The sequence below is a fragment of the Anopheles stephensi genome, chromosome X (assembly GCF_013141755.1).
Source record: "Anopheles stephensi strain Indian chromosome X, UCI_ANSTEP_V1.0, whole genome shotgun sequence".
In the NCBI taxonomy this organism is placed as follows: Eukaryota; Metazoa; Arthropoda; class Insecta; order Diptera; family Culicidae; genus Anopheles; species Anopheles stephensi.
Window position 1 is genome coordinate 22,349,862 of NC_050201.1, and position 10,844 is coordinate 22,360,705.

Sequence of the window (10,844 nt, forward strand, 5' to 3'; positions counted from 1 at the left end):
CTATACGAGCACCTGTTGTTTTTGAATAAAATAAGAACAGAATTGGTCTTATTTTACAATAATATTTACATTAATAGGTCGCTATGAACATCCTGACGGGTATCCTTCTATTTAGTGTTTACGCTGTATTTTTCTACTGAATTTAATTAATTTGAAGAAAATAAGTCATATTTTTATGAAGACCAGCTGGTAGAGGAAGGTCACTTAAGCTGCCTTCATGATAGGAATCATCCCATACATTATTTGAATCTACTTAATCTATCTTACGTACCTGTCGTGATTGCCGCCTGCAATTACGCTTTTATTCATCTGAAACATTTTAGCACTTTTTTAAATATATATATTTATTTGTGTTTGTTTTGCTCGCATTTACGTTCGAAGCACCGTTCTCTTCAACGTCTGTCCAAAAACTGCCAACTTTTTGCTTTCTTTTCTCTCTTGTCTGCGTTCTTTCTCTGTTTTCTCTTGTCTGCGTTCTTTCTCTGTTCTCTCCTGTTTCGCCGAGATTCTCCTAACTCTCTTGAAACAAGAACGTCCGTACTTCTAGTAGGCTTTTTATTTGCCTTTATTTTATCCCTACTCTTATTTGCCCTTTTAGGTTGGTCCTTCTTTATATATTTTTAATCTACTCCTAATTATTCTATTCTCTACATTTTTTTTTATTAAACTACACTTCTAATCTCTACAGTTTGTTCTATTCTTCTTCTTCTTCTTCTTCTTCGCTATATGAGAGAGGAATACATATCCTCCTATGTTTAGTGGCAGAACCATCTCTACATAATCAGAGGTTTGCCTCTCTCTTGTTTGTCTTTGACTTCCCTGAGTCATATCGACGTATTAATATTACGATTAATTCGGAATTTGGGTTTGCGTTTTGTTTTTTGTTGTTGTTTCTCTAGAATTCGATCTTGTTTTGCTTTACGTACTTCGCTATTTGTTTGATCATCGTTCCATCCCTATCATTCCAGTGTGCCATAAAATCTTCAGTAGTTGAACCTAGCGGTGGGTCGAATCTTTGACATTCGAATATTAAATGTGTAGCTGTTTCTGGTACATTACACACATTGCAGTTTGGGTTATCAGATAGTTTCATTACATGTAACCAATATTTTGCTAAATCATGGCCTGTTAAGATTCTATTGCCCCTCCTTATTTCGTTTGCAGTTAAGTCGATTTAATGATGCCACGGTTTACTTGTAAATTCTTGTTGATATTGTTTGAATTTTTTACCTTTTTCTTCGCATTGTTCTTTGTACCACTTTTTTGTGTCTTCTAGCATTTTGTTTTTTGCTACTATTAAGGTATCTTCTAATCTTAAACTTATTTTTTATGCGAGTTTCTGATTTAATGCCTTCTTTGGCTAGTTCATCGGCTTTTTCGTTACCTGGGATACCCACATGTCCAGGGATCCATCTGATTTCTGCTTTAGTTTGCTTACAGTACTTTAATATGTTGTGCAGTGGTTTTTCTATGTGTGAGTCTTTTTGTGCTCTTGTGATAATTTGGCATGCTGCCTGACTGTCTGTATATAGTATTGGATTTTTTATTTTTGTGTCGTGAGCTATTTTAAGGGCTTTTTCTATTGCTGATAATTCGATAGATGTTGTTGAAGTTAAATTTTCTAAACGATATTTGTAGGTGTGAGTCTTGTCGAGAGATGTGATGAAAATTCCTATGCCTGCTCCTTCTACCGATCTACTACCGTCTGTGAAGATTATTGTGTTTGTTTTTTGGGCCTGCTCGATTTCGTTTATATATTCTACTTTCATGATTTTTTGGTCGTGAGGATTCTTTTTTGACAGCCTCTGATCGAGTTTAGTGCGTATTTTTATCTCCTCCTGTACTTTGTTTAAGGTTATATCAGCCATTTGTTTTATGGTCTCTTTGTTTTCCGTGTGTTACGTCCTTGGGTGCGTTTCGGATAAACGGCTTGAACACTGATACGACACAACATGAAATACACTTTAAAACTTAAACGAACATTTATTACACGTTAAAACCCGCTTGCCCGACTTTGGCTGTTAACCCGTTGCTCGCTATCGACACACTGTCTCCGAGCGACGCAGGACACGTCAGCTGTTCGCTGTGACCCGCGTTGACCTCTCTTACGCACCTGACACGCACACCTCCGCATGTTGTCGCGCGACGCGAGCAACCCGGAGAGCCATGTAGTGCGACATCCATCAGCGTACGCAACATCGCCCCCTTCAAGATAGCTGATACCCGTTGAACCATCGCGGAACTCTTCTAATCCTCGAAGAGCGGCGAGGTGGAGGTACCGGCTCTGCTTCCTGATGATCACCGCTTCGTTGACATTCAGCAGGAGGCGGCGAGGATATCGTTTGCTGTTGTAATGGAATCTTCGACGCAGTTTGTAACGGCACTGTTTGTGATGACGATGAGTTAGCCGATATCCAAGTCGCAGATGATGATGGTGATGACGAAGACGAAGACGATGATGATGATGGCGATGACGAAGACGATGACGCAGACGATGATGGTGATGTCGAAGACGATGATGGTGATAACGAAGACGATGACAATGATGACGGTGATGACGAAGACGATGACAATGACGTAGACGATGATGACGATGACGAAGACGATGACACAGATGGTGATGACGATGACGAAGACGATGACACAGATGGTGATGACGATGACGATAAACTCCAGGAATCCAGCAGGACATCCAATGGTAAGCGATGATCGCTGTCCACCAACCCACGATCACGAGCGATAACCCTTCGACGCAACTGATTAACATGGCTTCTAAAAACTCGTTGGTTATCGCTTTTGACTAGATACATTACACTCCCACATCTTTTAACAACAACTGCCGGAACCCAGATCCACGTATTACGCCTATACACCTTTGCGTACACCATGTCGTTCGGTTCAAAACTTCTTGCGCGTTCAGCAGACTGTTGAGGCATCTTCGTCGGAGGGCGCAGCAGTTCGAAGCTTGTTCGCAGGACTCTTCCGAACATCTTTTCTGCCGGTGTTTTCCTGTCTTCTAGCTGCGCGTTTGGAGTCGTCCTGTATGTAAGGAGAAATATGTCTATGGCTTCCTGCAATGTGGTTCCTCCCTGCTTTATTTTCACCAGAGCTCTTTTAAATGTGTCGACAAATCGCTCAGCCTGCCCATTTGACTGAGGATGAAAAGCAGCTGTCCTTTTGTGATCCACCCCGTTCGCCTTGCAGAACTCTTGGAATGCTTCGCTGGTGAATTGAGTTCCGTTATCCGTGACCAAGGTGGTCGGCATTCCGAATCTAGCGAATAGACCACGCAGGATAGCAACCGTTGTCGACGTCGTGATACTTGTTGTTCTTATGATCTCCGGCCATTTAGTACAAGCGTCGACTACTATTAGGAAATAGTCCCCGTCGATAGGACCCGCATAGTCGATGTGTACTCTCTCCCACGGCAAAGTTGACTTGACCCATGGCACTGGGTTCTCATGTGGCGGCGACTTGGCTGCTGCTGCGCATGCTGAACAGGCACCAACGCATTCAGCTATCTCCTGATCCATGGACGGCCAATACACGTAACTGCGGGCAAGTGCCTTCATCCGTTGCACACCTGGATGCCCGCGATGGAACTGCTCCAAACATCTCTCCCGCAGCCTTCTCGGTATGACTAGTCTTTCTCCAAACAAAATACTTCCGTCTACCGTTGACAACGACTCTCTCCTGTGGTAGTAACGAGCCAACTCCTGTCCCAGAACTGAAAGCTGCGGCCACCCTCGTTGAATGTAGCGATAAACACTACGCAATACGCTGTCTGCTTGGGTGTGTGATACGACGTCCTGGAAGTTTAGCGGAAGCGAGCGTAATGAATTTACAGCGACCGATCGTACATCCTTTTCCAACTCAATGGTCGCTACGACGTATTCTTCTTCCGGCTGAGATCGCGTTCTGATGAGCCTAGACAGTAGATCAGCATTTCCAAAATTATCGGTGCGGATGTATTCGATATCAAAATCATAAAGTTGCAGAATAAGGGCAAAACGTTGTAATCTGTTTGCAGTATAAATGGGTATACCCTTTTTCGATCCAAAAATCTGCAAGAGTGGTCGATGATCAGTCTGCAACTTAAAATGCCGGCCATACAACATTTTATGAAATTTTGTTACCGCGAAAATGATTGCAAGACCTTCGCGGTCTATCTGGCTGTAGTTCATCTCTGTCTCGGTGAGCGCTCTTGATGCGTGCTGAACCACTTTTACTGTACCGTCGCGGAATTTGTGGCTTATTGTGGCTCCTAAACCCACTGATGATGCATCAGCTGAGACGATGATGTCTGCTTTCGGGTCATAATGGGTGAGCAAAAGGTCTGATGAGAGTATCTCCTTGAATTTTTGAAAACTTTCTGCACATTGTTTCGTCCAACGAAACTGCTCGCCGTGCTTGAGGAGGCTATCCAATGGGTATCTGAGATCTCTCATTCTCGGCACAAACTTGCTGTAGTAGTTGATAGCTCCTACAAATGAACGTACTTCTGACGTGTTTACAGGTGGTGACATGTTAACAATTGCCTCGATCTTCTTTGGGTCTGGGCGTATGCCGTTTCCATCAATAATGTGCCCAAGATACCGGATCTGCTTCATGCCAAAAATGCATTTGTCTGCTCGTATCGTGAATCCGTACTCTCTAATGCGACTTAAAACCTCTCTAACATTTGCGTCGTGCTCTTCTTGTGTCAGACCACCGATGATTAAATCATCCATATAGCCACATACTTTGCTCATGCCCGCTAACATGGTATCAATCAGTTGCTGGAATACTGCAGGTGCTATTTTAATTCCAGGCGGGAGTCGATTGTACTGATAAAGGCCTCGATGAGTGTTTATGGTAAGCAATGGCCTAAACTTTTCTTCTACCTGCACCTGAGTAAAAGCATCCGTGAGGTCAATCGTTGTAAAAATCTTGCTATGTGCCAACTTGGTAAAAATATCTTCCGGGATGGGTAGTGGGTATTCATGCGGTTGCAAAGCCTGATTTAATCCAGTAGAATAATCTCCGCATATTCGAATCTTTCCATTTGCTTTTCTTACGATCACAACGGGCGCTGCCCAGTCAGCATAGTTAACCGGCGTAATTACTCCATTTGCTTCCAGCCTATCCAGTTCCTTTTCTACTATCTCTCTCATCGCATAGGCTACTGGTCTCTTCGGGCGGAATACGGGCCGAACTCCTTCCTTTAACCGTAACGGCACCTGTGCTTTCGTACACAACCCCGATTCGCCAAAAACTTCCGGATACATTCTTTCAAAAACCGATGACGACGCTCTTGCTGCTGTTGTGACTACGTTGTTACAGAAAACGCTCATTGGAACAGACTCTAGCTCAAAAAGATCAATCACATCTGTCCCCAACAGCTGCACATCCACCATTGCCACACGAACAGTCGCCATTCGTTTCACGTTCCGGATCACGAGAGGTGCAGAAAATTCTCCTATCAGTTGGAACTGTGAGCCTGATGCTGTAAGCGCTTTCACTGTTGGATGCCTGAGCGGTGGCTTTCCTAGCTGCTGCCACGTATGCTGGCCTATGACGGTGATGTCTGATGCTGTATCCAACTGTAAACGCACTGGCTTTCCGTTCACTGAAACTGTGACGTATTTCCTTCTACTTGTCACAACGCATGCATTCACTCGAACCACTTTTACGGCTGATCTTCTGTAATTATTCTTTTGCTGGTACCCTCTGTTACGGCAAAAACCATCCTTATGTCCTATTCTGCCGCATTGCCTGCATTTGTGAGTTTTATATACACACTCGCGTACCCAATGCTGCGTACCGCAAAGCCAGCATGGGTTTTTGGGCTTATCACCAGATGGACCTGAGCCATTTTGAAAGCGTGGTGCGCCATGCTCTTTCGGCGGCATATTTCGTTTTGACGGCCATTTTGTTAACGCTGCTACTCTTTTGTTCTCATCTGCTATCATTGTGCTGTCGGCGTGCACGTTAATAATCATCTGGCATTCCGACGCCAACTGTTCCAATGTGATTTCGCTGTTTTTCTCGATTCTGTTTAGCAGCCTGGTACGAAATTCAATGTCACGCTCACTTTTAAGACCACACACGAAAACTAATGCTTTTAGCTGGTTCTCCGACAACGCCTTCAGCTCAAAATCTTCACAAGCACGATTCACTCGACACGCGTAAGCCATTATATCTTCCGTACGAGCTTTTTCAATCCTTAAACATTTGTATCGCTTGCTCAGAACCGTCTCTTTTGGGCCAAAAAGCGTCTTTAGTTTACTCACTGTGTCTTTGAAAGAAAAATCGCGAGGATGCTGCGGGAGCACAAAATTCGAATACCGCTCATGCTCTGCTGTGCCCAACTTCCGCAAAAGCATTCTGACTTTCGCTGCGTCGTCAACGTGCGCTGCATCTTTAACAAAAAGCTCCTCGTATCTAGCATACCAAGCGGCGAACGTTTTGTGCTCATCTGGTTCGTACACATATTCTGTTACTGACCTTGCTATGAAGTTTTGAGTTGATTCCGCCGGTGCTTCGGCATTGTGGCTCGGTGGTGCATTTCGCCTCATGAGCTGCATCACTAGCTCCTGTTGCTGGGCCATCTGTTGCTGCATCAGCTGCATCATATGTAATAGCGCAGCGTTGTCGTTCGAGTCGGGGGCGGCATTAACTGGCTGAAAAATAGGAGCACCGTTGTAATTATTTGCTACACTTGGCGGTGCTTGCCTTGGATTAGAAAGACGCCTGGGATCTTCTTCTACGGTGAAATCCATATGGTTCGGTTCCATTTCGGTTTGGCGTTCTCAATGGCGGATTCTGCTTGGGACGCGGCGTCGCTTCGCTTCGATGAAATGCGATGGTGGCTCGAATTGATGCGTGTTGCTGGGTTTGGACGTTCCGTTTCCTCGTCGCCAGTTGTTACGTCCTTGGGTGCGTTTCGGATAAACGGCTTGAACACTGATACGACACAACATGAAATACACTTTAAAACTTAAACGAACATTTATTACACGTTAAAACCCGCTTGCCCGACTTTGGCTGTTAACCCGTTGCTCGCTATCGACACACTGTCTCCGAGCGACGCAGGACACGTCAGCTGTTCGCTGTGACCCGCGTTGACCTCTCTTACGCACCTGACACGCACACCTCCGCATGTTGTCGCGCGACGCGAGCAACCCGGAGAGCCATGTCGTGCGACATCCATCTGCGTACGCAACACCGTGTATAATATTTCTAGGTAGTTTTTCTTCCGTTTTTTTCTGGTGCGATTCCTCTCAAATTGTTTTTTATGTATGGGTGAATATAGGATTGTTTTAAAGAGCTCTTTCGTAGCTAGGTATTTAGTTCTGTAGCCTAGGGGTATTTCTGCATTTATGGCGTAAAGTGTGTTGATCGGGGTAGTTTTTGTGCAACCTGATACCTTTCTGATAGATTGTGCGACTATTGGGTTCATTGTGTTCAAATGTTGTTTTTTACCATTTCCTAGAATGGATGCTCCATACTCGAGTGTTCTTTTTACTATTGTTCTATGTACCGCGATCGTTTTCTTTGGGTTAAGATTATTTTTGAAGTTGCAAATGTGTTTCATTACATTAAATTTGGTGCGGGCTTTGTCTTTTTGTACTTCTATTTCTTTACGGAATGTTAGCCTACTGTCCATCCATATGCCTAAATATTTGTATGTCTCTACCCTTTCAATAATTTTTTCCTCTATTCCAATCTGTATGTCTTTTGTTTCAGATTCTGTGAGCCAAATTTTGGTTTTTTGTGTGTTAATGTGCAATGTAATGTGTAATTTTTTTGCTGTCTCAACAAATGAGTTCAGTGCCTCTTGTAGTTTATGTTCTAATTCTTCTGGTGAATTGCCTGATTGTATGATTGCAAAATCGTCCGCGTATTGTATGATTTCTATGTCATTCTTGTTTTTGTTGTTGTGAAATGATCGTGTGTATATGTTAAACAGAGTAGGAGATAGAACATCTCCTTGCGGGAGCCCATCTGATACCAACTTCCGAATCATGTCTCCTTCAGCTTCTATCTCTAATGTTCGATTGTTCAGGAAGCTTGCAACCCATCTTGTTATATCAGTAGAGATATGGGTTTCCTTTAAAATTTCTATCAGTATGTCCGTCTTGACGTTGTTGTATGCATTTGTTAGATCCACAAAAACGACTGCCGTAAATTTCTTTTTTCTTTTGTTATGAGAAATTTGGTTCAATAGGAGACTAATGCATTGATTCGTGGTTCGTTTTTTCCTAAAGCCGAACGAAGCATCCGGGATTATGTTATTTTGAGCGATTTGTTTGTCTAGTTTGCGTAATACTGCCGTGTTTGCAATTTTTGTTATTGTTGGTATCATGGCTATTGGTCTGTAATTGTTGATTACATTTAGATCTTTGTGTGGTTTCGGGATCGCTATTATTTTTATATGCTTGTACCGTTTTTTTAACCTTCCTACCTTCCACATTTCATTGATTTCGTCTATAAACTTATTCGTCGCAACAGTATTGAGGCCTTTTAGTATTTCATAAGATATTTTGTCATTGCCTGGTGCTGTGTTCTTTTTTCTTCGCAATATATCAATCCACTCTTCAAAGCTGATTAGTGTTGGTGGTGTTTCTTCATTGTATATTTTTTTGTTACCTTTTTGATTTTTCTTAAAATTTGCTCTCATGAACTCTCTTGCCGCTGATTTACTTTGATGAATTCTATTTTGTTCTAACGGAAATGTGGTTTTTCCTTCCAAGTTACCCAAAAGCTCCCACATTTCTTTACTATTGGTGTTCATGTCAAGTTTGTCTAGTTTCGCTTCCAATTGTGCTCTTCTAAATATTCTTTTTTTATACCTGAACATTGCATTAGCTTTGTTGTAATTGATTTTGTTTTCTACAGTTTTGTTTCTGGTAAATATTTTACGCGTGCGGTTTTTTTTTCTTTCCAGGCCTTTTCAGTTTCAGAGTTCCACCATATTTTTGGTTTTTTCTTTTGTACATGACTGTGCTTCCGTATTTTCTTTTGAATTACTTTAATAAGCGTGTTTAGATTTTCGGTCCTGTCTGGTACAATCTGGTTGATGTCACACATCAGTTGTTTTTTGTTTACGTATGTTTTTTGCCTCGCTCGATCTTTTATCTGTATATTTGTTATGATGGTTCTATGATTTGTGGCTCCCATGTGGTGGTCTAATACCTCTCGGTTGCTCTTAACCATGATATCTTCCGATACCATGGTAAGATCAATTGCCGTGTTTTGTTTTTTTGCCTCTGTGGGAATATATGTGAACTCACTCTCGTGGAGCAAGCACAGATTTGTCTCCTCTAATACATCCACTAGAAAATTGCCCTTGCTATCATTGTATGTGTTACCCCATATAGTGTGGTGACAATTTATGTCAGCTGTTATTACAGTTTTGTTTTGATGTGCGTTTGCTGTTAGTATTTTTGTTACGACGTTTTTGTATACACTTATCGGTGTGGATGGGGCCGCATACACACTAACTACATTTAAGTTTAGTTGGAGTAGCTGAATTTCAGTAATTTGAATATATTCGTTTTCTTCATATTCTTCTAACACTTTATATGGGATACCTTTTTTTACGTAAATTGCAGTTCCACCGTACCCGTCTTTTCTGTTTGTGTGTATTAGATTATAATTGTGTATTTTGGCTTTTTGCGTATTTGTGTCGTTGAGCCACGTCTCCATAAAACATCCGACAGTAATGTCCATTGCAGACATAAGCCGTAATATTTCTTCTTTGTTTTTGGTCACACTGGTAAACTGGTGGTTTTGGTAAAATTTTTAAACTGATTAGCGTCATTTTAAAAAAATTTTTTTTTTGAATTTTATCTTTTCTTATTCCTTTTTTTTTTAATACGTCGTTCAAACTTGTTGGTCACTGTTATTACAGGTTCTCACTACTATTGTCACGGCTGGGTTTAGGTTTCGCTGGTCGCCCCCTTCCTCGCTTGATCGTTTCTTTTTGTTCATCTTCTGTTTCAACGGGGAAAGGACGCACTAGTTTGGGTCTGTTTATTGGTGTAAGTACGGGAGAGATTGGCGAAAGGTCAGTCATCACTACGCTCGTTTCATCCGTAATTTCGGTTTGTAACTTCTCTATGCGTATAGCTAGAGATTTTGATGTGCATGGTGTCGGCGATGTATTTGTAACCGCGGGTTTAGGCGTAGTCATGAGTGTGGAGGTTTTGCTCGGATTACATTTGCTTGTGTTGGCTGTGCTTATTGCAGCCTTTGTTGCATCCGCATAACTTAACCTATTTTGAGCACATGACACGCCTGGATGTATCTTGCAGTTGCAAAATCGGCACAAATGGGCTTGAGTTTGATAAGTTATCAAAACTTTGTGTTCGCCTCCCAGGTAGGCCGTGGAAGGGATTGGGCTTTCTACTTTCATACGGACTTTGAAGTCACCCGTCTTGGCTGCGTATTTGTATTCTATTCTCTACAGTACCTAACGTATCTAACTAACTAACCTAAATTATCTTATTTTAAACTAGGCATTATTTACAATATGTACATTTTCAAATCTCTTGTCTTATCATCAAGGAACAACGTCTGAATCATCCTACAATTGGATGAAAGACATTTATGTTTAAGGTTATCCAGATTTTGTTGGATCTGATCCCCGTCAATCCTTGACGGGTGATTGAGAATTATTTTCAAAAATTGTTTTGTATTCGGTGTACAGCAAGCATACTCCTGCTGGAGCATGACCCCCAGATGTGTGATCCATTTAGAATTGCAGGTAGTATAACTTGTATGTACAGTATAAATTTGCTTTCTATTGTAAGAGTGGACCGTCTTTTGACTATAGGATATAGACTGACTAGAAGACCGCA

General features: G+C 42.0%; 1 protein-coding gene across 1 annotated transcript; it reads right to left on the reverse strand.

Annotated features, from left to right (window-relative positions):
- On the reverse strand, positions 1-7,360 carry LOC118515254 (uncharacterized protein K02A2.6-like). The gene is made up of 2 exons (XM_036061942.1): positions 3,780-7,360; positions 1-12 (listed from the first exon to the last, which is right to left on the reverse strand). The coding sequence occupies exons 1-2, from the start codon at positions 6,774-6,776 to the stop codon at positions 1-3; spliced, it is 3,009 nt and encodes a 1,002-aa protein (XP_035917835.1). The 5' UTR covers positions 6,777-7,360.
- Positions 7,361-10,844: the final 3,484 nt, after the last annotated feature.

What these genes read in the sequence shown, in the direction of transcription:
- LOC118515254 (XM_036061942.1), bottom strand. Translation starts at nt 6,776, where the DNA reads ATGGAACCGAACCATATGGATTTCACCGTAGAAGAAGATCCCAGGCGT.